Source organism: Lytechinus variegatus, chromosome 8 (assembly GCF_018143015.1).
Source record: "Lytechinus variegatus isolate NC3 chromosome 8, Lvar_3.0, whole genome shotgun sequence".
Lineage (NCBI taxonomy): Eukaryota > Metazoa > Echinodermata > Echinoidea > Temnopleuroida > Toxopneustidae > Lytechinus > Lytechinus variegatus.
In genome coordinates, this window is record NC_054747.1 from 23408414 (window position 1) to 23436231 (window position 27818).

General features: G+C 37.2%; 1 protein-coding gene across 2 annotated transcripts; it reads left to right on the plus strand.

Moving 5' to 3' along the window:
* Positions 1 to 8626: 8626 nt before the first annotated feature.
* LOC121420192 (solute carrier family 22 member 15-like) lies at positions 8627 to 26762 on the plus strand. Of its 2 annotated transcripts, none has more exons than XM_041614742.1 (12): positions 8627 to 8790; positions 12030 to 12102; positions 13262 to 13444; positions 15873 to 16078; positions 16525 to 16654; positions 18988 to 19079; positions 20531 to 20755; positions 22242 to 22376; positions 24118 to 24200; positions 24603 to 24717; positions 25718 to 25790; positions 26271 to 26762. In XM_041614742.1, the coding sequence occupies exons 1-12, from the start codon at positions 8771 to 8773 to the stop codon at positions 26418 to 26420; spliced, it is 1485 nt and encodes a 494-aa protein (XP_041470676.1). In that variant the 5' UTR covers positions 8627 to 8770; the 3' UTR covers positions 26421 to 26762. The 2 variants fall into 2 exon arrangements, with proteins under 2 accessions (XP_041470676.1, XP_041470677.1); XM_041614743.1 differs by having other exon boundaries at positions 12033 to 12102.
* The last annotated feature ends 1056 nt before the right edge of the window (positions 26763 to 27818 follow it).

Genomic DNA, 27818 nt, shown 5'->3' on the forward strand with positions numbered 1-27818 from the left:
GTCTTTTATTGATATTCATATTCCGTTCCTACTCTTTCTTTTTAACTTTCACATCACTCTTGATTTTGAGCTTCACCATGCCATCTCCTTCTGTTTCCTGTCTCTCTCCCTTAGTATATTTTTTCTGACATATTTTAAAGTGTACCTTTAATCATGCAACTAATTATTATAGAAATATAAATATATACAAAAATATCTGCACCTGTTTAAGAAATTCACTTGCAAATCCATGACTCAGTAACATACCATATCAAAAATATACCTATGTGCACAATAGATTTTAGCCTTATATTTTCTTTCATTTAATTTTTTCAGTATATTTCTGTGACAGCCCCTGCTTCATGCTTCAAATAAAACATTGATTAATTGGACACCGGAAACTTTTTTTTTTTCAAAGCAGAATGTTTGAGGCTTTAAATTAATATGCTGAAGTGTAAAGGATTTCCTTTTTTTGGGGGGGGGGGGTTAAGTTCCTAGTCGTTATAATTTCATTTTAATCTTTATGTGGCAATTTTCTAAAGCCCCCCCCCCACCGATAAAAAATGTAAGGGGTGTTTTTTTAAGAGTGTTTAAGTTCCTCGTGGTCATGGCCTTTAACCTATATTTTTATGTTGTCAGTTTTTAAGGACCTTCTCCGCCCCCCAAAAAAAGCCTATAAATATTATTGAAGGTGATTAATACCCTGCGCTATTATATGACGTTATAAAGGGGAATCAAACCCAAATAAACACATGTTTTTAGAGGAAAATGAAAAATCAGACAAGTTTATAGGTCAAAGTTTGAACAATATCGGACAAACCATAACATTGGTAATCACTATACCCATGAAGACTTCAAATTGACCGTATATGTGATGTCACAGTGATTTAAGAAGGCAAGGACCACTCTTCCATGTACTGGAATAATTAATTAGCTAAAATTTCTTTTTTCAAAAGTTTTACTTCAAATTATATCTTTCTTTCATGAGGACACAAAACATACTACCAGGTTTATATTACGGCCCCAATGGAATAGGGATTTTGGAGAGGGAAAGTTGTCCTTGCGGCCCCACCCCTTGTCATAATTTACTTACCCAGTTGCCAATTTGAATTCTACATGCTAGTATCCTTAGGGATCTTAATTTTAAAGCAGCCATAACTTTATTTTGCTTGTCCGATTTCTTTAAAACTTTCACCATTCTTATTTTTCTCCTTTTCCATGCACAAAACATTATGATCAAGGCTTGATTCCCTTTTAATACTGAATATAAATCTTTACCCAAAATTAATATTTGTGTCAACTATTATGAGCACGGGCTGAAAACTGAGAAGTAGACTGATCCACAATGAGTTTTCCCCATATTTCTGGCTAAATGTGGTTACCAAGGCAATGCACTCTCTGACAAAAGGTTCTTGCACATCTTTACCTCAAGGCCAATGTGTGAGCCATAATTATTTCATGAGAATTGGTTCAAAACAACAACAACAAAAAACTGATGAAGTAGTTCAAATTGCAAGGTTTTTACCTAAATTTTGCCATATAATATGTCGTTCCCATGGCAACACAATTTTGGAAACACACACAAAAAGTGCCTTGTACATCTTTACTTCAATACCAATGAGTGTGCCAAATTTCATGAAAATTGATTGAAAACTGATGAAACAGTTTGAATTGTAAGGTTTTTTCCCCAATTTTCACCAGATAATATGTCGTTACCATGGCAACAAGATTTCTTAAAGACACACAAAAGTATGTCTTAGACATCTTCACCTCAAGACCAATGTGTGTGCCAAATTTCATGAGAATCGGTTAAAAACAGAGGAAGTGTTTCTAACTGCAAGATTTTTACCTTATTTTTGCAATAATACACTGTTACCATGGCAACACAATTTCCAACACATGCAAAAAATGTGTCTTGCACACCTTTACCCCAAGACCAAAATATGTACACACACACCAACATTCAACCCCCTCCACCGTCACCCTTCGGCTTGGTTAGCATCTTCATTCAGATATTTGGTGCATTGAGATGCGAGGACAAACAGAAGATCTGTTCAAAAAGGGTCTGAATTCAAGAACTAATCCAATGCAAAATAATGCACTGCTATTGAGTTTTGCACTAGCGCTAGTCTATATATCAGACAAATCTGAACTCATAAATTCTGACATTTTCACCCATTTTTTCACTGTTCCTGTAGCCAGATTTTTTGGAGCATACCCCATTCTTAATTCTTATACATAAACAAAGGTCTGGAGAAAAAATCATGCTTTTGTCCAGCGTGTCCACAAGTATGGCATTTTTGACGCTAACAGACCAGACTATAACACATTGGTGGTCTCATACAAATTGGCCTGGCTATATATGCATTATCTTTACTGCAATATACTAGTATTCAGAGTCAGAGTAAAGATTATGTTATGTAACTGATGTCAACAAGGTTTTACATGTTTATACAGGACATAAGGATGTCAATTTTCCTTTTTTAAATAAATATCTATTCTTAAAGAAAACTTGTTACTGTATATTTGTTGTGTTTTTGTAACGGTTTCCATCTACTGTGTATTGATCAATTCTTAGTAATCTAACAGTTTTGTAAGGGTTTTAGTTTTATCCTTTCTTTGCACCCTGATTCGTCTTTTAAAGGGGTAGCGAACTGTCTGTGGTCGCACCGTCTCAGTAACCGTTTTAGATAAGTAATAGTATTAATAATACACAGCAAAAATTGTGGTGTTAATCGGTGTACATAGAGGACCACACCAGTTATTTTACACCGGTGTTAAATTGGTGGTGTTAGTTTTACACCTATAGGTGTTATTACAACACCTATGGTTGTTACATTTACACTCTTTGATGTTATGTTCAATCTCTAGGGTGTTATTTTAACACCTCAGGGTGTGGTCCTCTATTAACACCAATTGGTGTCAGTTTTAACACCACTGTTTTTACAGTGTACAGAGAATGAATAAGCCCAACATTTTATTTATATATAAAGAAACTAAAATGTTTGAGAGAAAAGCGCTGGTTTTACTTCTTGGTATGATTAATGTATGGTTACATTGAAAGGTGAGGTAGGATTTGGGTGATTCCATACGTTTAGGGACATTTTGACAACAATTTTTAGTTTCCTAGCCGAATGCTTGAGCAATTACATGTAAATATTTTGTTGTTGTTGTCAATGATAAAGCTGTAGTGTGTAGTCATGTGAAAAACTAATAAGCAACACACAAAAAAATTATTGTGGGTAAATTATAGGTGAAAATGTGTGTTGTACGGGACGCAGAAATGTCCCGTATACGACAGGCAACATTTTAAGCTCTAATTCACCTATATGGACAACATATTTTTGTTGGTTGTTTTTTGCATCCCCAGTAGAACTTTGATATTACCATTAAGCAAAAAAAAAACACAGCTCAGAATGTTGCACTATGGGTGGTGAACCTGACCTAGTTTGAGTAGACACAGACTTGGTGTGATTCTGTTTAACCAATCAACTGGTTTGTATTTTGTCCCGAAAATTTCCCGCCACCTAATCATTTCTTTCTTCTTTTGTTGTTTATGACCCGTTTTTTCTGCCGTGTGCTTGCTTTATGATAATACTGAAGTTCTACCGAAGAGACATGCAAAAAACCAACAACCAACAAAAATATGTTGTCCATAGGTGAATTAGAGCTTAAAATGTTGCTTCTAGCATGGTATAGGCCTTATAGGGGGTATATCGTTCTGGAGTACATACATCAATGCTGTAATTTAAGAAAAATCCCGGGACAGCCTATGAGAAAATGATTTTTTTTAAGGATGTTTTATTGAATTCTCTCAAATCAAAATACACAATCACATTCTATAAGCAATTTGTACAAACTTTTTGAAACATAATTATAAATATACAATAAATCCATTACAAATATAATTATACAAATTATACATCAAACTTAAAAAAATACTAGAAATTAATACAAATGCGTTTCAGCAATTACAAAATGAAATATTAACAAAATATATGACATGATAAGAGAGAGGAAAAAAAGACAAAAGTGTTGTTCCACGTACCTCCCCCCCCCCCCCAAAAAAAAAAAAAAACAATGCACATGTTCAGGGAGAAATTGTTTCACTTGACGACTGAGAAGAATTTGAGAATATAGCAAAATACAAAATGTCATCATTCAATTGCATACCGACCAGCAGGGCCGGGCGGATCCACCATTTTCCAAAAGGGGGTTCACATATTTTCCCGAGGAAAAAATTGACAACGCAAAAAAAAAAACATTTTCAACCCCAAAATATAACATTTCGTCCTAGAAAAAATTTGACAAAAAAGCTAGGCCTTCAAAAAAACGACGGGGGGGGGGCAGCTAGCATTTTTACATTACAAATTTTAATTGTGCCTCTCCTCCAATCTGCATATTTGTGAAAATTAATTAAGCACAACTTTAAAATGTCTTATTTTACATATAATTTTGATGACACTTTCAAAAAGTTAGGCTTGTTGGATTCAGGGTGACCAGATTTCACAAAATGAAATACGGGACAATCGACAAAAAAGATCAACAAAGAAGGCTACACAGTGTTACACCCAGTGGCGTACCGTGAGTCACGGCATTGGGGGGGGGGGGCACCAGCAAAAATTTTGATTCACCTAGTGAGCGCGCGAAGCGCGCTCAGTTGCTAGGTATACTGACCTAAAGAGACATTTTAAGGACAGTGTCATTAAACGAATATGTATGTTACTGATCACATAATGCGAGCGCGAAGCGCGAGCTGAAATTTTTGTATATATTGACCCCAAACGGACATTTTAAGGACTATATTGTAGGAATCTATTAAGAGTATACATATCTCACCATAGTAATCTAATGCGAGTACCAAGCGCTTGCTGATTTTTTTAGAATTATATGCATCCAAACACATAAAGCACCTGTAGTCATTGTAATCATGATTAACATGCACTTCTCACTAATCAAATATTGCGAGCGCGAAGCGCGAGTTAAAAATTAGGAAATTCACACCTGAAGAGGGGCATTCTAAGGCTTGTTTGTAGGAATTCACGTAGACCATGCGTATTTCACTAACCAAATGATGCGAGCGCAAGCTGAAATTTTTTATATTCAGATCAGAAAAAGGGACATTTTAGGGACTGATTTTAGGAATTCATGAAGAGCGGACATATCTCACTAATGCGAACGTAAGCGCGGACGTGAAATGTTTGATATTAAGACCTTAAAATGATATGTCACTGCATAAAACAATAATAATTCGAAGTGCGAGGAAATATATTTGGTGTATATTGACTTGAAAACGGGAGGTTTTAGTACAACAGGATTATATATCTCGTTAAACAGACAATGCGAGCATCAGGAACAATGAAGACATAGGCCCTGAGCAAATTATGTTTCATAAAGTTATGATATCTTTTTTTATTTTTATGTAATATAACAATTATAATATAATATAACATAATTAACAATAATTTTTCCTTCCCACTACGTTTCTCTCACTTCCTCCCTCTTTTTCTCTTTTCCCCCGTTTTTTGGGGTCAGCCGATGGGGGGGGACGTGCCCCCATGCCCCACTAGTTACGCCACTGGTTACACCTGTGAAAAATTATAAAGAATTGGAAGGGTGGTTGAACGAAAGAATGAAGGAGAGAAAGAAAAGACGAAAGAAAAGAGATGAATTGAGAAGAAAGAAAGAAAAAATTAAGGGGAAAATGAAGGAAAAATGAAAAAAAGAATAAAAGAAAGAATAAAAGAGCGAAAAATGTTACCGTCATTCTTTGAATTGAATACAGAAAGAAAGAAAAAGAAAGGAATGGAAGAAGAATACAATGTGTGAAAGACAACATAAAGGAGAGAAAGAAAAAAAGTAAGAAAAATGAGGAGGAAAGAAAGAATGAAGGAAAGAAAAATGTTTCCTTCATTCTTTGAAAGAAAGAAGCAAACAGAGAAAGAAGGGAGGAGGGAAGGAAGGAATTAAGAGAGGGAGGGAGATAAAGAATAAGGGAAAGAATTAGAAGGAAAAGTAAAATGAAGAATGAAAGAAAGGAGGAAAGAGAGGGAGAAAGAATTTAAGTGAGGAGGGAATGAAAACATAATGGAAGAGAAAGAATTTAAAGAAAAAGGAGAGGAAGGGAGGGGGGGAGAAAAAAAGTTTTAAGAAAGAAAGAATATAAAAAGGGAAATTTGATAAAGACGTACGGGTAAGAAAAAGGGGAAAGAAAGAAAAATGAACAGAGAGAGAGAAAGGATTAGGAAAGACAAATAGGAAATAAAGATAGATGGAACAAAAACGGGCAAGCAGGAAGGATAGAAGGATGAAGAAAGAAGGAAAGAAAAGAAATAGAGGAAAAAAGTTCAAACTTTAAGCAAAAAAAATCCAATCATCTAACAAAAATCATAATGATATTTGGTGTTTTTCAAATATAATTTTAGAATTAAAATAATGTTTTAGAAATGAATAAAATTCAAAGTGATTTTCTTTACTTAAAAATTAGATGAAACATCGCGGCATCATACACAACAAGACTCAAAACGAAAGCTGAAACAACTATAGATCTAGTTATGAGAACTCAACTTGTTCCTCCGAGATTACATCTCCAAATCAGTAATCTGAGAACCCATAATACAGTGCGTATCAAAAAAAGTTTACACTTTGAAAGAATCCTGTAAAATTATACATTTGTAATATCCTGAAGGTTTTTCCACATTTTAACATTGGTACAGATCCATTTAAGCAAATGACGATATAACTGTCGAAAAATATTTCCGCTTGAGTGAGCACCACTTACTTTTGAAAAGTTAGTGAAAAATGATTTGCGCAGAACTTTGAAATAGTTATGCGGATAAAAGTAGACCTTAATCATGAAGAACATGTGGAATTTAGCTAGGAAAATTGATTTGAAGATATCTTTTACCTTTTTAAACTTGTTTCCTTGCCCAAAACACTTCGAAGAGTGCATTGCGCCCCACCCCACTTCCCCACACACCGAGGCCATCGTGACGATATTTGCTTTACACTGAGCTGTGATTTACATGAAATGGCTAAGGCTTGATTTTCATTTTGATAATCATTGTCAAGCTTGAGTGTGGAGAAACAAGTATTACATGAAAAATGAAATGTAAACCAACTTTAAATGATAAAACCTTGGTGAAAAATGCTAGAGATGTCTGAAATAAACTTGTTCAGATTCAGTTATGTCCTAAGATCCAGCTGGCACAAAAAGGTTAAAGGTTATGCTTACTAAGTGTTGAAATGTCAATTTGGGCGGCAAAATTGTTACAAGATGCTTGAATATATCCGTTTTATTTCAATTGACTAAAAGTGCAAGGGAAATGTATAAGAAATGTGTCGCAGGGTAAGTTTGATTTCGCCCTTTCCACCTGACACACGTGAAAACGAGCATTTCTGCGCAAACAAATTTCTGCGAGCTTTACAAAAATGGACAGTGCTCACTCAAGTGTAACATTCTGTCAAAACTTTTACTTTCATTGGATAGATGAGACCCAAACCTAAGATTATATGTGAAAAAATACCCACATGTTGTATATTTTTTAATTCCCAGGGCTTTTTCAAAGTGTAAACTTTTTTTGATACGCACTGTATAGTCATACAAATTTCCCGCCGATTTTGTGATTATTTTGGCATGTTTGGTGGAGATCTGCTCAGATCCTACATGCCTAGCTAGTAGCCTGCCACACAATGGCAGGAGGCCAGTTAGATTACGATGTATTGGGTTAGCAAGAAAATCACCGTAGAACTTGCAAATCGATTTTATTGTTGTCTCTGCTTCGTCATCTGTTGGTTATTTTGATGAAAATTCGTCACTTTTAAATACATTTTGTTCAATATTCTGAAATACGGGACAAATGGGCGTCCCGGAAGGGTTTGTCGGGACGCCGGGACAAAGAAGCAAAATACGGGACAATCATGGGAAATACGGGACATCTGGTCACCCTGGAACTTGGATTTCAAATCAACTTTTTGCTGGCCAGGCCAAGGTTGCATTTGTCCTATAGAGGATATACGATTGATGATGATAATGGTGTAGTCTAGATTCTAGACGTCGGTGTACTTGTTATTTCTCTCCGTTTGCTTCATTCTCCATCCCCTGCGCGCCTTCCCCAGTGATCGCGCTATCCCCTCTTTCTTGATGATGGGAGGAAATCGTGCGGCAGTTTTCTTTTCGGGCGTAGAGGTCGAAGATTGTGTTATTAACAACATAACTGAAAAGTAGAACAGTCCTGGCAAAGGACTAATAATGGTGCTGATGATGATGTTCGTGATGTATTAACAAATGATGATGTAAAATTGCATTTTATCACATATTAGTCGAAGAATCCCCAGTCAATTATGAAATGCGGAGAAGAAGCTAATTGTCTGCAAAAGAAGATTGACAAGTAAAGTCTATAAACAAGTAATTCATAAAGAATTCACGTGGCACAATAGTCTACGACATGCCCTCTCTCTACCATTTTAAATTAAATTTCCGTTCAAATTCAGTAACACAAGAAGCATCTTTCTTTTTGTTTGGTTGGAAAAATTGTGATTCACTAAAAATATATTAATTACACAACGATTTTTGTATGATAATCGAAATTTATGCACTATACTTTTTATAAGAATAAATGTAATTGGAATTATTTGAGTTAGTTGCGATTGAAAATAAAACTACAACTCTATTATTGTTTATTCCTACGGTACGAAGAGCGAACAAGTGAAAATTGTTGTGAAAGAATTCGTGATTTTTCCGTAATAAATGAGGAAAGTTGAGCCGGAACGAGAACCAGTTTAGCATCTAATGAGACCGCCAATATTAAAGTAAGTAGATTAAATGTTTGGGTTCTTGGAAATTTGAAGCTCTGAGTTAACGTTTAATACTCTGAGTCACTCTGACTCTGAGTTTAACTTTTTAGTCCGAGCGGCTAGCGCGATTCAGTCAGCGCCGCGCCAGCGGGCTTTTCGAAGCCAATGTCCCGATTCGCTCGGTGTTGTCGGCTGCTGGCCCATCAATGATCATCAATGTGCCACTGCCAGCTGCAGCTAGCGCTGTGTTATATATCTCTCTCTTTCGTTTGAATTATAATAATCTACAGTAGGGAGTTTGGTGACTTGGCATTATCATGATTATTGGGAACCACCGTTCACTTTATACAGCAGTGCTTTAATTTATTCAGTCACACGCACGGTTCCCTAATTCCACCTCCATTCACTTTGTACACAACTGTGCGCGTATGCAAATCGATGAGTCATTGAGTTGTTCCCAAAACCACGATTTGCCATTTGGCCAGTCACTTTGTGAAATCTTGAAGAGTCCCAACAAATTTGATATCATTGGAAGGCTTGTGAAATTAAGAAAATGGTGCTTCAATTAACTCATTGTCTGATAACGGAGATATTCCAATTTACAATCAATACAGCCCCCCCCCACAAATATGCAGATTTTTGTTGGGGTCAAAGAAAATATTAAAGGCTTGTTTGAGTGGGGGAGACAGTTGCTTTTTGAAATCTTGGAGGAATACCAACAAATTTGGGACCCGACAGCAAAAAGAGAAAAAGTAGCATTATTTGCGAGATTATACGCAATGGCCGACCGCCGTCTCGTTTACCCCGGCACGTGAGACGAATCGAGAGTGCAGTCAGCACACAGCTAGTACATAATACGATGAATCGCATACGTGCATCGCATGGTTTTGTAGTATGGATCGATAATGATGAAGCCCATATTTCGTGCACACGCGCCTTTTCGAAACGTACAAATGTAAGTACTGGCCGCGCGCGTGCGCAGAGACGCCGAGTCATGAAAATCTCATGCATAACATTTTTTGTAAGCTTTGCATCTCTGGAATTTTGTGGCATTATCCTGGTTTAAGTCACCAGTAAAGGCGCAAGGTATGGGAAACAGTGTCTTCTATATCAGAGACTTGCTTCATTGCAAAAGGACAAAAGAAACGACACTAACAAGAACATACATTTTTTCCATTCAAAAGTTTGTCTCACTGAGGTCCGAAGCCCATTTGTTTTGTGTGTGGATGACAACAAAAATTCTTATCAAAACAAAAGTAGACGGTGAATCTTCAAAGTAGACGGTGAAAAGGGTTAAATTTTCATGAGATATCTGATTATCCGATCTCCATTTGACGCCAAGGTAATCCCTTTGCAGCAAATGTAAACAAAGGAAATTGGTGTCCCAAACTACCTCAAGATGTTTGTGCAGGCTCCACTCACTACCGCTGCACTACGCTCCCCCTACCCGAACATCAAGTCGGTGAACCACTTCGGATACTCCGAGTGGCAAAGGTTTGGGAAAAAAAGGATTTTTATTGTAAAAAATATAGAAAAAATATAATAAGAGGGAATAAAAGCTTAATTTCTTACTCTACACCCTTATTTCACTCTATGTCCATCCTCGAAATTGGTGATTTAGGGCCAGTATCTAATTCCTCACACGTATTATTCATGGCCGATTTCAAAACATCGCATGAGCAAGGGTCTCGGGTCAAACAGCATGATTGATTTATATTATATTGGATGGCTCAGAATGGGATACCAGAAATATTCCAAGAGTTTGGGAAAATATTCCACGAATCAGTGGAATATTTTCCCAAACTGTTGGAATATTTCTGGTATTCCATTATGAGCCATCCAATATAATAATCACAACTCCCTCCACTAGCAGCTCCATGCATCGTACCACAATCCTGTTCCATAGACCCTGTTTTTCACACTGCCCGGTATATATTAAGTTCCTAAGATCCTCTATTTTACCCTTGTGGTCAGTTCCTGTAGACCTCCATTTCAGGGTTTTGTCAGGCACTAACCCATCAAAATATGATTTGAGTGACCCCCCCATGCGCTTTTATTTTTCGCAAACTTTTTCTACTAGCGCGTATGTACGCTGCAGGTGAACATCTACCGATATATCTTAGGTGATCGTCACTGTAGATGATAAAGAATGATGGACCAAAACATCAAGGGGCAATGACCTCTTCATTTCGCGCATACTCAAACTAATCTATAAATGTTTTGTTTGATTACTAGTATGTTTTATCATCCTATTTGCTGTATTAATGTTCTTAGTCAATTATTACCATAATCCCGTGTACCACATACGTTTAAATACACACTTATAAGGGGGGGGGGGTCGCTGACACTTTTAATTTACATATCTTTACCATAATTATATTTAGATTTTGATATACATGTACTCTTCTCAATTTAAATCAGAATTACATCTGTGTATTACCACTCTCACACTCATCTCTTCTGTCCTCATCCTCCCCCACCCTCTTTCCCTACTCTAATGTATCCCCCTTCCCCGTATCTCTACACTCTGGTCACCCTTTCCTTAATCTGTTAAGTTACCCAAAGTGTTTGTATTTTTATTTGTAAATAATATATTTATAATGTTCGATTGCTATACCATGTTATCATTTTATTGTTATATTTTGTAAATCCAATGCAATTCAGTCTAAATGGCTGCGATATGTGGATATTCTAATAAAACCTTAAAACATTAAAACCTATAACACGTTATGACCATATGGGCTGAATTGATCAGCGAAACGCATGTAAGTTCCATCACTTGATTTGGTAACTATATACCCTCTATCCTGTAATACTGACTTTTGACCAATCCTATACCAAGATTCGAATATATGCGAAATATAATTTGATCTAAGAATAATTATTAACTATCACTAAGCTTCGCTGACCAAAGATGAAGGAGAAATCTGATTGGGCCTAATTGTTGAATTAAATGTACGACTTTGCAACATTTGCATGCAAAACATCAATTTGGCATCAATCAAATTTGACAAGGTTCCATTTCAAGCTTGGGATAGATCTGCTTTTTCATACAATTCAAAATGATGGTAGACAGCTCGCCGCAGGTTTGATGTGGTATTACTGGTAATACATGAGACTTTCATACCAGCATATTCTGTAGTACCAGTAGATATGAGTTGATGACCAGTATAATGACTCATTTCCCATGCTGACTACTTGGAGTTTGGTCCTAAATGAGTAGCATTCATTACTTCTTCATTGTTTTAATTCAGCAGATTAAGGATGGATTTTGATGAAGCAATGAAAGCTGTCGGGGAATTTGGATTCACACAGAAAACACAACAAGTAAGTTGGACACCCCGGTTTTCCGTTTTCTAAAATGCCAATCCATTTTCATCTGTGTTCTAGACTAATCTTCACATTCTGTATTTGTTAGTTGCATGATCAAGCAATCGTAAAAAGTGAAAATCTTTAAATGATAATAGATTTTTTTTTAAGTATGTCATCTTTGATGGGCAGATTTTATTTTACTATGCCCATTTTTTTTTAAATCAGATTTTGCTTTGAGTTTCATTATTTTCAATGTATTTTGTTGTTGTTTTTCATAATGGGGCCTGGAAAAACCAGGGGCCGTATTCTGAACATTGTCTTTTCTCCATATTTTATCTTTTCTCAGAGATATGACAAAATCGGTATTCTGGTGGATGTCATAACTTTTGTCACAAAAATTGTCATAAATTTGGTCTCTTCTCTTTAGTGCGCACCAAAAATATGCGGCTTTAAATGGCGTAATCCTTTTATACAAGCAAAAGATGACAGGGGGGTAGCAGTCATAAATTTTGTCATATCTTTTAGTAACATATATCCCGATACCCTGCCGACCAAATGTCAAGCAAATAATGATATTATTTAGATTAGAGTGTGGTATTAGTTTCAGTCATCATCCATGACAATTTTCAAAATTATTTTTTCATGCTACAAGTAGGCCCTACATATTTATTCCTCCTTTTTTTCTCTGTTTTCCTTCCTTTTCTACTTCTCCTCTAAAATCCTTCAAAGCTCCCTGTCTCTCTTTGTAAAAATAGCGCATCAATATACGCGTAGTTGCACAATGCCAGCAACTGTTTTGGGGATACGCCCTACCTGCCACAGGGCCATCCTATTGGCTAGAAGGGCTCCAACTGGAAACTAACGATGACTTTGATTGGTTTGCTTCTAAAAAAAATGGGGGGAACTTTGAGAGATATGACAGGGAAAAGACAATGTTCAGAATACCGATTTGTGACAATCATAACGGTGTCACATCTCGGAGAGAAATGACAAAATTTATGACAAAAGTTATGACAGAGTTCCAGAATACCACCCCTGGCATTTTCAGGTACAATACTGGTTTTTGAAAAAAAACATAGCATTATATTTTGGCCTTCCATACAAAGCTAGTATTAAAATGTGTTAATTTTATCTTGTAGTCATTCTAACCGGTAATTTTCTTTGTATGTTCCAGGTAATACTAAACTCCATCCAGCTATTTGGTGCGATGCATATGCTATCCCTGGTGTTCGTAGGACGAGAGCCTTCCAGTGTAATGTGTGGCGATCATCTCTCTGTTTACGATGATGTGTGTCTTATGAAACCCCCCTGTGACCATTATAAATACGGCCCAGAATTCACTTCGATCGCCACAGAGGTAAACAAGCCTGCCAGACATATTCAATACCCAGAGCGGTACTTAAACATCAGGGGTCTGTTTCATCAAACCTGTATATGTGCAATAACAGTTAAAAGCTACTGAAATCCTTTAAAGGGGAAGTTCACCCTGAAGAAAAAATTGTTGAAAAATAGCAGAAAAAATAGTAAAAAATATTGGTGAAGGTTTGAGAAAAATACGTTAAAGAGCAAGAAGGTTATTGGAGTTCAAAGTTTTGGATTTGTGACATCATAAACAAGCAGCTGCCCCATGTGTTATGTAATATAAAATGCATGAATTTCAAATTTTGTATGGTTCATGATGACTTAATTTTGTTTTCTATTCATGATCGGGTGTGAAATGATTTGTCTATTGATATAAAACAGGTACAGTGAAAACCATTTTCAATTTTCTCAGAAAATGACATTTCATTGAGTTTTTCCCATTCGCTATGTAGGAATGCTGCTCGCATATGACGTCACTAATCAAATAATTGAAATTCTAATAACTTTTTAATTATCTGATGAATTTTTCTCAAACCTTCGGCAGTATTTTTTATTAGTTTTTCTGTTATTTTTACAATAAACCAAGGCTCGACATTAGCGGTGGCCCGGGGCCACCAAAAATTCATCTCGGGCAACCATTATTGAAAAAATGTTAAGTTTTGGTGGCCCGAATCGGGCAACCAATAATTTTCAAAGTAGCGCAATTTTTCTCCCGATTTTGCATGCATTTATCAACCTTCTACAGTTAAAATTGCAAGCCAATTCGTCATGCGCCTTTTTTGTTAATCTACACACAAATACACACACACACAAAGAGTGCATAGTCATGACAGTATGTAGGCCTACCGCTAGCATACAGTAACTATTATTCAGCCGGCCGCGCCGGCTGTCTGGCTGAGCTTTGCATGCATGAAACCAATGCAGCTAGCTAGCTGTGCACGAGCAGACTATTCAGACCCAGGGAGCTGCGATACGAAATGTTACTGCTAAGAGATCTTCCCCAGAACTTTGGAAATCTACGTCAAAGTCACATTTTACACCAATGAAATGCCCTTCTACAGTCCATATTACTGAAACCTGATTAATTGCAAGCATTAAAAGGAGGAATTATGACCTCTCTTTTGACTCAAAAAGACCGATTTCCAAATGCATTAATACACATAGGTGAGTACATCACAGTCCCATATGTGCATTTGTATGTATGTTGATATTTGGTTTATTTCGAAGCTGTGTCTCTTTGAGCCAAAAATAAATAGGCCGCTCTTTCTTTCTTGTTTACAAATGACTTCTTAAACCACTCTTAAGGAAGTAAATACTTTGGGAAGGCATATCATTGATATGACATGTGATTTTTTTCCATCATTTTGTCAAATATAGGGAATGAATTGTCTCACTGTTTTTTCCAGATAACTTAATTTTGCCATTTTATTTTTTCTTTCATTTTTTTCAGTGATTAAACCATTTATACCCCTTCCCATTGAAAATACCTGATTAAAGAACATGTTTCTACTGAATAATAATAATATTCCCCATTTTTTAATAATTTTGTTTTATTTTTTTTCTTAAATTTTCTTTTGTTTTTCTCAATGTTTTTTTTATGACCTGTTCTTTGTTTTTTTCTTTCTTCATTTTTTCTTTTGTTTTATGCAAAGTAAAATAACAGCAAGCACGATTTATATACAAGATGTACAAAGAATAGTGGTACGTGTTAGTGATTGCAGAATATTTCAGTTTGTTTTATTCATTTTTAATTAATGTTTTTCTTTATATTTTTCGGGCCACCAAACTTTATTAGTGGGCCACCAAAAAAAATTATTTGAAGGTTTTGGTGGCCCGAATGGGCCACCACCAAAAAAAGTTAATGTGGAGCCTTGAATAAACTTTTGTCAGGGTGAACTTCCCCTTTAATCTGATTGGCTGATATAGATTACAAGTCTTTATGAAACGGGACCCAGATGTAGATCTAGGAGAGTGGCAAAAGATGCGGGGCACACCCCTGAGAATGTGAAATTGTAATGAAGGACCCCAAGGAATGCTTTTAGTGTATAATGGAGTGACACACTTTTTTTTTCTTCTCAGGATTGAGGGAGGTGGAATGTCCTTCATTTTAGACAGATAACCTTTTTATTGGGGGGGGGGGGGGGGGGGGGGGGGGGAGGGTTGCTGGAATGGTCTTCATATTGCACCCAGTAAAAATATGACCCTGGATCCGTGCCTGTAAACACAGTTGCAAAATTAAGTCATTTGGCGATGCATGCAATCAAAATTATCTGATCTTATCAGTTAAATGAAAGTAATGCATGCACCTATTAGTATGTTATGCTACATAAATTGTTCCAATAGAAGTAGTTTTATGAAAGGCCATCCATTGTACGTACCAGATTTTCTGTTTCAATTTTCTCTCTGTTTTTTTTTATTCACAGTGGGACCTGGTATGCGAGAAGAGCCATAAAGTTGGTTTAGCTCAGAGTGTCTTCATGGCAGGCGTGCTCTTAGGTAACGTCCAGTTTGGCTCGTTCTCCGATCACTATGGCCGTCTAAGGATGACATTGGTGGGTCTCGCGTTGTTGAGTCTTCTTGGTACACTTAGTGCAATGGTGTGGACTTTTGAACAGTTCCTTGTTTTCAGGTATGTAGTAGTGTCATTGTAATCATTATTGTTTGTTTCTACTTCCTGCTTTCTTTGTTTCGAGTACCGAAGTGATTACATGACAAAAAAAATTGCATCTCAGCGATTTTTATACCATATTTTTGTAGAGCGTGATGAAAAACCTCTATAACCCAAATTTGGTTGGAATCGATCCATAGGGGTCTGAGATGTGACCTCATGAATACATAATTAGACGCATTGAAGTCAATGTAATATTGGCCTTGTTCCTAACATTTAGAACCAGGCCTATAATACATGGACTTCAATGAGAGCTAGTTAAAATTGTAATAATTACAATTTCAAGTGCTTAGAACACGAAGTATTCAGTACTATTATTGATAATATTATTACTATCATTTTTATTGTCATTATTATTAGTAGTATTATTTAGTTTCTTCTCTTTTTGCATTTCTTGTCTTGTGTAGATTTTTGGTAGGGTACGGAGCTGGAGGGGTGATTCTATCCGTCTTTGTTCTGCAAACAGAGAATCTTAGTTCCTACCACAGGGCTATATCAGCTACGTGTGCTCCGTGTACATTTGCATTTGGTGTAATGGTACGTATAATCAGGTGACGTGGCGCCCAAGACAACTATCTGTTTGGGATCTGCATTTTGATGCTTTGCATGCTGAATTAATTTGGGGGGGAATAATAATGACATTTGTTATTTTCTTTGAATCAAGATTTCCATTTCGAACAATTGATACTGATGATTGTTACATAGATGTTGCCCGAGAACTTTTGCCATTTATTAGCTTCCGTATTATGGAGTTAGGGGAGAGAACTAATTATTACGATTGTTTAATTCAATAATGAATATGCAAAATTGCAACATCACAGGGACCGCAGAAGTGGGGGGCTGAGGGTGCTTCAGCCCCCCCCCACTTTTTTCCAAATCCATGTAAGAAATGTGAAAATTGCCATATGATTGTAATTTTTTGCATGGTCAGCCCCCCCCCCCCATGCATGCTGAATTAATTTTTTTTGGGGGGAATAATAAGGACATTTGTTATTTTCTTTGACTCAAGATTTCCATTTCGAACAATTGATACTGATGATTGTTATATAGATGTTGGCCAAGAACTTTTGCCATTTATTAGCTTCCGTATTATGGAGTTAGGGGAGAGATCTGATTATTACGATTGTTTAATTCAATAATGAATATGCAAAATTGCAACATCACAGGGACCGCAGAAGTGGGGGGCTGAGGGTGCTTCAGCCACCCCCCCCCCCCCCCCCCACTTTTTTCCAAATCCATGTAAGAAATGTGAAAATTGCCATATGATTGTAGTTTTTTGCATGGTCACCCCCCCCCCCCCACTTTGAAAACCTATCTGTGAACCCTGCATCAGGGTGCAAAGGGTTAAGAAAAAGAATTATAAGTGTTTGCTTATATAGCACCTAATACCTTTATCAGAAGTCTCCATTAAAGTGCTCATCAATAAATGCAGCATATAATTACCCTGGCTTTAGCCATGCTATTGTCACATGGTCAAGTGTTTCAAGGAATCAATTCCTGCCAGGTACCTATTCACCTCACCTGGGTTTAGTGCAACACAGTGTGGATCAATTTCTTGCTGAAGGAAATTATACCATGGCTGGGATGGAACACATGACCCTCTGTTTCAAAGTCTGGAGACTAATCCACTAGGCCACAACACTAAAAAAAAGAAATGAGCATGAATAGTGGTGTGAATGCTAAAATTTAAATTCCAGTGTATTGCGAGCCTCCCTGTTGGAGTAAAAGCAAATTTTTTATGGTGAATTATGGTTTAAACTATGAAGGATGCTTTATGGATGGATGGATGGTTTATTTGATCAAAACTCATACATCATAGCGGCCAAGCCAAATTGTGATGCATTCAGATACAAATTAAGATAAAATCAATACATTAAAAATGGAATACATATCATTGAAATGAATGAAGATTAATAAGCGCAAGTATTGTTCAATAGAAATACCTAATAGTATTATTAAATTGAAAATTCATTAATAATTGCAAAGGTAACTAATCGTTGATGCATCAATAATTGCAATTGTATAATTGTAAGCTAGCAGAAATTGAATTGACTTGAAACTGAATTAAAGTGGAGGTTAATTGGTAAATATGATATAGGCATTGATTTTGAAAAGTAGATGATTGAATGTATATAACAAAATGTGAAATAGCGACAATAATGAAATAATATTAAATAGGAATGATTTTAATGAGAAGCTGAGAAACTATTTCAAATCTGTGAATATCTTCAGTGAAAAGGCAGGACGGATTGGAAACATTCTATATAGTCTTTTGTTTCTTGCTAAAATATTGTGAAGAGTAGAGGAAAATGATTTATTTGTTCATGATGGCATATAAAAGTATGTGAATAAACTGTTGCATGCTGGGTATTAAACTAAAGTTACCGGGAAACTCTTTGAGGATCTAAGTCTTGAGGTGGTGCTGTACAAAGTGGATCAGGTAGGTGCTTCATAAAGCTGTTCATAGAGCTACGCACAATTAAATTGAATATACCAGACGCATGAAATTATCATGCATCCGGTATATAAATCATTCATTTTTGTGGTTTATTCAATAACATTTCTCCATTCTATAAAACTGATGATGCATGGGTTTCTTTCGTGGGCCAGGGGAACTGTGTGCTTGCACACAGTAACTTTGGCATTTCGGTCTTAACCATGCCAAAGTTACCTTGTGCACACATTTCCTACCGACCCACTCTAACCCATGCATCATTTGTATAGTAACTTACAAACAGCTTAAGCCAACCCGATAGTCCGCTTAAAGGAATGCGTAATGAGGCTATTCCCTTTAGATACTGTCTGCTATGTGTGTAAAAGTCATATCCTGTATTAACTGATGTGCTCATCTTCTCTTATGATACATATAGCTTTATGCAGTGATGGCGTACTTTGTGCGAGACTGGAGGAACCTTCTGCTACTATCCTCTTTGCCTGTTGGAGTGTATCTTTCTATATACTTGTAAGTAATGATAATAATATATAGCATTTATTAGACACCAATTTATCTAGTTGCCTATTCAATGGCGCACTATACAGCATATTACCACGGCTGTAGCTCCAGCTGCTAAAGGCGCTTGGTGCTTTCAAGGATTTAATCGTACCGGGTACCCATTCACCTCACCTGGGTCGAGTGCTGCACAGTGTGGATTAATTTCTTGCTGAAGGAAAACACACCATGGCTAGGATTCGAACCCACAGCCCTCTGTTTGAAAGGCGAGAGTCAGAACCACTAGACCATGGCGTGCCCGACGAAGTATCATTTATATGTAGGGACTATAGTGCCCAGCTATCTGGGATGTGAATAACAGAAAAATTCCACAGAATTTAAGAAGAGCACATAATTTCACATTACACAAAAATATGGTTATGTAGCCAAATCATGTATTCCCAAATATAAAGTGAAAATTGTCAAAATCAAATCAAAGTCTGTTGAGGCAGAAGTGGGCAAAAGTGAAAAACTTACCAATGAAATTTATTTGCAGTATTTAGTGTGTGTTTTTCAAGCTCTATTGCATGAAAACTGAACAATTGCTTTATCATATGTTTTGTTTATATGTTTCTGAAGAACGTGCATGTGATTATTACAACTCTGAGGAACACGCTCTTGGCAATTTAGAAATCAAATATATTGACATTTTTCTCTTTGGTAATGTCTGAACAGAGCATCGATTTTAATGAATACAAAGAAAAATTACCCAAAATACAGAAAATTTCACTGAAATTTACTTTTGAGGTTAAATTGATTAAGTTATGGCATTCACTCTTAAAGATAAACGCCAGTAGTCATAAAGATTTCAAACTGAGTTTTTACAGAATCCAATGAAATGACCTCTCGATTGTATGTATAGCTCCAAAATATGAGCCAAATGATTTTTGGAAAAATTATGTAATTGCTGAAAAATTGGCAAAAGTACCCTGCATTTGACTCGGATGTTTGATACTTTGCCCCCATATGTGCTTATCTGAGTGTGTATGGTGAACTGCAGTGTAAATGTTTTCGGCTGAGTTTTCATGATTTCAAAAAAGTTCAGTTTATGTATTAAATTGTACCTGATTTAGATCTAGGATGACAGATATGTAGTGACAACCTTGATTCTGACGTAAATACATGTAAAGGAAAAAAAGGATTTGTACTACTGAAAAGAATTCTTGCAGCAATTGTTCCACAGTAAATTCAACACATTAATGGAATGACCAACTTCAACCCCGGATATAGCACGGTCTTATACTAACCCTAAACCTTACATAAAACCCTATTGCAACCCTAACCCTATATCTTTGACGAAATAAAGCCTGGAGCAGTTGCCGTTGGAGCAAATGTTGTGTCACCCTGGAAAGATATGGGTTATTTGTTGGATAAACTTCAATTTTTTATTTATTCATTTATATTTTTTTATTTTCATGGTTTAGTTTGGTTCCTGAATCTCCCCGTTGGCTCGTTACCAAAGGCCGCATCACCGAGGCCGAAGACATCTTACACCAGATAGGAAGGAAGAATGGCATGAAGGTTTCCCGCTCAATGATCAACCTGGCTGAATCCAAGACCACTCCCAAGACTGATAAAAAATACGGCTTACTAGACTGCTTCAAGACGCCGGTGCTCAGAATGAGAATGGTCATTCTAATATGTTCATGGTGAGTCTGTGGGGTCACATCCACTTAGTTTTATAGGCGCTTGCCCTCTTCTACCAGAGCCATGTACTGCCAAAGATCTGGGCACGCTCTTACAAAGAGACATAATTGATCCAATCAGTCGTAACTCTATGGAAATCCATCAGTGTCATAATTTTTTCTACAGGAAATGTGCACAATGTCCTTTGTACGCAAAGAGAAGCACAGTGAATTTTCAAGAAAACAATGAATGCATGAATATACATCAAAGGTAGAAAATATTTCGAACAAACGTGCATAATAGATGTTGATGTTGCTGGCCGTCCATAGTTGTGATTGATTGGATCAAGCACAACCCCAGGGCTCCATTTTACAAAGAGTTGCAATGGATCCAATCAGTCTCAAATGTATGGAAATCCATACCATATTTTTTTCTGCAAGAAATCTGAAATATGGCTTATCAGACTGCTTCAAGACGCCAGTGCTCAGAATGAGAATGGTCATTCTAATATGTTCATGGTGAGTCTGTGGGGTCACATCCACTTAGTTTTATAGGCGCTTGCCCTCTTCTACCAGAGCCATGTACTGCCAAAGATCTGGGCACTCTCTTACAAAGAGACATAATTGATCCAATCAGTCGTAACTCTATGGAAATCCATCAGTGTCATAATTTTTTCTACAGGAAATGTGCACAATGTCCTTTGTACGCAAAGAGAAGCACAGTGAATTTTCAAGAAAACAATGAATGCATGAATATACATCAAAGGTAGAAAATATTTCGAACAAACGTGCATAATAGATGTTGATGTTGCTGGCTGTCCATAGTTATGATTGATCGGATCAATCGCAACTCTTTGTAAGACAGGCCCTTTGGTTCATGTCTTACAAAGAGTTATGATTGATCCAATCAACCACTACGATGGAAAGCCAGTGATGTCAGCATCTAAAAACATGTTTGGTAAAGACACAGCATGGGGATATTAATCACCTTCAGTGATATTTCTATTTTTTTCTGTTTCATTCAAGTTTGCTCAAGCATGGCATACTACATACCAGGCTTTGAGTAAGTATAGCAGGAGTTATTCATCCGAGGTTGGACTGGCATTACTATTTTTTTTATAGTAATTTTGCCAGTACAACAATGGATGAATAATTCCCTCTATACTTTTGAAATAGAGGGCTGGTATATTTGTTTTATATCCTACTTTAATAGGTTAGAGCAATACAGCTTAATCTAGTTCTTGTTCTCGTTCATTCCTTTTTAATCTGAAGCAAGATAACCCGCCTCACTGACTGACCTACTTTTCCAGCAGCCACGCGCTTAGTGCGCAGAACGCGTATTACTGCTTGCATCGTCATGATCTGCGAGATCAGTGGAACGGAATAGTGCACTATTCCATCATCACAAAATAGAATATGTATGGTCACATGATGCTATTTAAACCAATCTGCATACATGATTCCATCTATGTAGGATATAATACGTATTCATTTCTTCTGTTATTTTCAGGTTTACTGCTAGCATGGTATACTATGGCCTGACGATGAACGCTGGTAATCTTGGTAGTAATGTGTACATCAGCTTTGCTCTCTCTGGATTGGTGGAATTACCTGCCTATCTCTTTGGATTCCTTGTGCTCAATAGGTGAGTTCATATGAATATTCATCAGGGTTCCCACATTCATGGAAAATCATGGAAAAATTTGTGGTCATTGAAAGTCAGGGAATATGGAAAATTTGTGAAAAGTCATGAAATTGCATTTACCTCTTGGCTATGGCAGCTTTCCAGTTTGTCATGTTACGCAACTCTCATACTCTTTGATCATACTCTGCTATTATAATTGGTGTTCATGATTTCCATTTCTCCCAGTTTTGTGACATCCCAACTCCCGGGATGTCACAGGAAGTCATGGAAAGCAGCAATTTAGTCATGGAAAAGTCATGGAATTTTGTTTCAAATTTCTGTGGGAACCCTGTTCATTGGATGTTATAATAATAAATTGGCTGTTATTTTAGACGTGTTGTGACTCTTTGGATAAGTCTCTGGACTTTAAACCACATGGTCCAGGCTTCAAATCCCACCATAGCACTCACGTCCATTGGCAAGACATTTATATACATGTACATTTGCCACTCTCCACCCAGGTTGAGTAGGTGGCTACCCGGTAGGGAGGAAATTTAGCAAAAGAAAAGGCTAAAGAAAGGCCGGAGCAGATCTATGTAGATCTAGTCCTATTCATCCTTTTCATCTGCTTTTGTTATTTGATCTACGTTGCATTGCCTTTGCCTACAAATCAAGTGTTGTATAAAAAAAAGTTCAATGTTTTGTCAATAGTACGACTATTCAAATATTAGATTTAATGCAAGTAAAGTAGTCTATTCAACTTTGCTTTGCATTGTTGAATACCGGTAGACTGTTTCAACTTTATGATACGCGTATCGGGCAAATGGCGCCTAATAAAGCATGATAGCGACAGTAATCTGCATGGTCCATGGTTTTGTACAATTGAAACCTCTTTTGAGAATGTATGTCCTCTAGGAATGTTCAAAGGAAAACTATGGCTGTTTCTTTTGGCCTTTAATTTTATTGTTATCATCATAATCCGAATTTTTATATTCAGTTCTGTTCCTGTAAACGGGGGTGGCCGGATTCACCTCATAGTCGCAGTGATCGCCCTTATCCTCTCCCTCAACTTTACATCTTTCAATTTCAACCCAACCCTCCTACTCTCCTCCACATGCCTCTTCCATGTCTTCTCTGGCTGTCCCTTTTCGAACCACCCACCTTGAACTCAAAAGACTTTCTTAAAGGCCACCGCACACCTTACGACCCGACTGGTGTGTGACTGGCATGCGACTGAGTGAGGGGAGATAAATTGCAAGGTAGTCACAAGCCTTGACACCGCACACCTTGCGATCCGACTACCATGCTGTCTGCGACTTACGCATGTGCTTTCTGCGACTTACGCATGTGCTTTTTGCCATAGCAACTGAGAAAATGCGTTTACTACTGCGTATGGGTGTTTATCATAATACGCGTTGTGCAACTCTGCTGTCTGATTGGCTGGAAGTTGGATTGAGCTTGCAATCCAGTCATAAGGATTCGACAGGTCAAATCCTTACGATTTTCCTTGCGACTTGTCTCTGACTGGTCTGCGACGCTCAAGCTGACAAGAGCTGTGACGTCACATCTCCCCTCAGTCGCAAGCCAGTCGTAGACCAGTCGGGTCTTATGGTGTGCGGTGGCCTTAAAACATGCCCATCACCCCTCCTCAGAACATACCCATGCCAAATGTACCCCACTCACTTTCACCAACTGGTCCACTGCTTCTTTCAAACGTAACATCTGCATCAAGAAACTCTTCTCTCTTTTTTTTGTCTCGTAGGACTGGGCGAAGGAAAGCTATGGCTGCCTCTATGTTTGTTGGTGGTGTGTCTTGTTTGAGCTTATTAGTCTTATCAAAAGAAGGTGAGAATGGAAAAACATAAGGAGAGTACATGCAGAACCCCATCCTGAAGTGACACCTTAGAATTAATGTGACACATTGGGGTAGACATGGCAAGCAAAGAGTTAAAGGAGCTACATGTAAGTGATAATGGAACCAAGCCTGTTAGACGTTAGACAAAATGAAGTGTGAATGAAAATAATTCTTTTGAAGTTGGAGGGGGGGGTTGTTTCACAAAGATTTAAGTATGACTTAGAGTCATGCTTTAATGCCGATGCGCACGTGATGTGCAACACTCAATCTCATTGATACATGTAGATACGAAATAGCGCCGCCATCTTAGCATGATATGACCATTGCAGTGTTGCCTTCTATTATATTATTGTTGATTTGTTGTTGTTATCATTATTATTGTTATATTGAAGATGAAACCATGGTGATCATTAGGACAGCTCTGGCTCTGATTGGCAAAATGGGTATATCATCTGCTTTCAACATTGTCTATATATATTCATCCGAACTACTACCGACCGTTTTAAGGTAAGCATTTTAGTCTTGTATAATAAACCTACACCGATATGGTCCGGTGTGTAGTGTGGAAGCGTGTAGCGGTTCTGACTCTCGCCTTGTAATCAGAGGGTCGTTTGTTCAAATCCCACCATGGCGTAGCATCCTTTAGCAAGGCGTCACTCCACACTTTGCCACTCTCACCCAGGAGTTAATTGGGTACCGGTAGGAAACAACCATTGATTGGTTTAGCAAGTGGGCGCCTAAGAGGCTGCGTGAAATGCTATGAATCCAGTGACCGGGTAATAATAATTGTGAAGCGCTTTGAGCCGTCCTAGATGGATAAAGCGCTATATAAATGCCAATTATAATTATTATTATGTAATGTAATTTGTGAGCTGACTTATGGGTTAGGAAGAGATTATTGCTGTCATCACTGAAGTTACAATAATAGGTTCTTAACACTCCTGGGGGTGTTTCACAAAGATTTTAGTATGACTTAGAGTCGCACTTAAATGTCTAGTTGCGCGCAGTATAAAAGGCATGACAGCATTGGTCAGATCATGCCAAGAGGACGCGCACTACTGCGTATTGATCAATAAGATTGCACGTTGCATATCATGTACGCGTCGACATTTAAGTGCGACCTAAGTCATACTTAAATCTTTGTGAAACACCCCCCAGGACCCGTTGCATGACAGTTGCCATTATGGTAACTTTGCCATCCAATGGTCATTTTAATGGAATTCTTGGTTTTTGTTTGGCTGTTGTACATAGTTACCATTGGATGGCTGGTAACTCAGCGTTTATGCAACGGGGCCCTGTGCCCTCAAATAATTTCCTGAGTCTAACAGGTTGATATCAAAAGATTTATATAGTTCAGTGGAAGTCCTTTAAATGTTTGGAATACTTTAGTTAGTTTTGTATTTTGAAATCTGTTCTCCACCTCTTAAGAATTTCCAAACGTAAAAGATATATTTACCCAAAGCTTTTGGAATCATTCCGAAATTTTTCACCTTGTATTTATTTTCAGGAACAGTGGTATGGGAATATGTTCGATGTCAGCCAGAATAGGAGGCGTTGTTGCACCGCAGATTATTCCTATGGTAAGGCGGAGTCAATGATATTGGTTATATACTGATTGGCACGATTTGAGCAGTGCAATAATTTGTTCTATTGCCCAGCTGAAAAAATTGGTGTATAAAAAAATGACTTCTCTTTTTAGTAGGCTTACTCGCAAGTGAGTTTGGGGTAATATTTCTTTGCTATGCCCTCAAGAGCAGTCAATATTTGTATAGTAAATTTCATATTTTTTAGAATGCATTGCACTAAAAATATTGGCCCATTTGACATATTACTTAAAGAGGGGTTACCAAACCTTGTGCCATGATGACACTTGATATTTCCACTTATTTCTGTCCCCCTGATTCAGACCAACAAATACTGCTTTCCTTCTAAACTTTATCTTTCCATGTAATCTTTAGTTTCCTACTTGAACATATAAATTTTAAAATGAAAATTCTCAATTAATTTGGAATATTTTGTTCTCTTTGACATGCACTTCTCTACTTCCATATTATAACCAGGGTGACAAAGCAACTTTTCTCATATTTGGAGGAACGGCGTTGGCTTGCGCCATTTTTGATCTCGGCCTTCCCGAGACTCTCAACAAGCCTCTACCAGAAAACATTGATGACGTCGAATATCCTGAACCTGCCTCTACCAGGAAGCATTGATGAATTTATGAAGTGGAAATCAACTTGGCATTAGTCTTAGTCTTGGTATTGGTTTAACAGACCAAGTGAGTATAAGACCAAGTGATGGTTGGACCAAATAGTCGTTATCGGTAGTAAATTAAGTTTGCTTAGATATAATGGATCAAATTCACAAAGGTGGTTAAAACGATCGTTTGAACACATGGTTTTTGCAGATTTTCTGTATAAATTACGCTTATTTACCGCGTATGTTAAAAATGTGGAATGCTGATGTGTGCTTTTGTCACATTGCGCCAAATTGATGCCTGTTGCCGTGGTTATCTACGCTAGTTTATTCATGAGTCCACTCATTTTAATTACTGATTCCACTCTTCAAACAGTAGACTAATGAATAAAATACCATATTTAACCAGGGCAACAGGCATCAATTGGTGCACTGTGACAAAAGTGCACATCAGCATTGGACTTCTATTAATATACACGGTAAATAAAGCCTAATTTATACAGGAAATCTGCATAAACCATGGGTTCAACCGATGATTTTAAAAACCACCTTTGTGAATTTGGGCCAATGTTCTGAGAATCTGCTTGTAGTTGGGTGAGATGTTTCACAAAGACTTAATTGTAATCTCAAATTCCCAGCTGGGTGCGGTATAAATTGCATCACGTAATTTGTCAGATGCGCATCGGCAATACGATGGATTCACAATACGGTTGCAGTGGACAGGCTAAAAATCGCACTGCCTTGTGGGAAAAAGTTGATTTTTTTCATGCGATTATGCTGCGCAGGCCGGCTTGCATATGCTGTTCACTATGATCCAGGAGGTGGGATAGAACTTTGCTGCATATTTCTTTGCAAAATTTAGACCGTTTTTGGCGAATTTGACCTCTGCTTTTGCCAAATTGTTTTTATTTTTAAGCATCACAGTCACATTACAGTACACTATCACTGAGCTCTGCCTGCACCTGTGTATAATGTCGATCCCAAAGTTAGAAATTTGGCCTGTTCACTGCAACCGATAGATGGCGCACTGTATTGTGAATTCACCGAATTAAGCATGACTGTAAGTCACATTTAAATGTTTGTGAAACCCTCCCCTCCTCCCCCCCTCCAGCTGAATAAAAAGTGTACACTTAGGCAGATATTACTTTTACTTAATAACCGGGAATCAGTATTATCATAGTCTGAAATATTATTTGTAACCATCGGTTATACATGTTTGTTTTTTTTGTTTTTTTTTGTTATTCAAAAGAGGTTAAATGTCACCTTAATGTGGAACTAAATTTCTGCATGATATGATAGCAGAGAACTCTATTGCCATAAAGATTTCCTTTTTACTCTGAAGCGAAAAAGATAGGTGGATTGTTGGGTGATAGAAAGAAAGGAATATAGACAGACAGAAAGATAGATGGATGGAT

Bases quoted from the DNA above. Each gene is read 5' to 3' on its own strand.
- LOC121420192 (XM_041614742.1), top strand. From the start codon at position 8,771: ATGAGACCGCCAATATTAAA. The intron at 22,377-24,117 runs GTGAGTTCATAT...TTTGTCTCGTAG, and splicing joins GGATTCCTTGTGCTCAATAG to GACTGGGCGAAGGAAAGCTA. The intron at 24,718-25,717 runs GTAAGCATTTTA...ATTTATTTTCAG, and splicing joins CTACTACCGACCGTTTTAAG to GAACAGTGGTATGGGAATAT.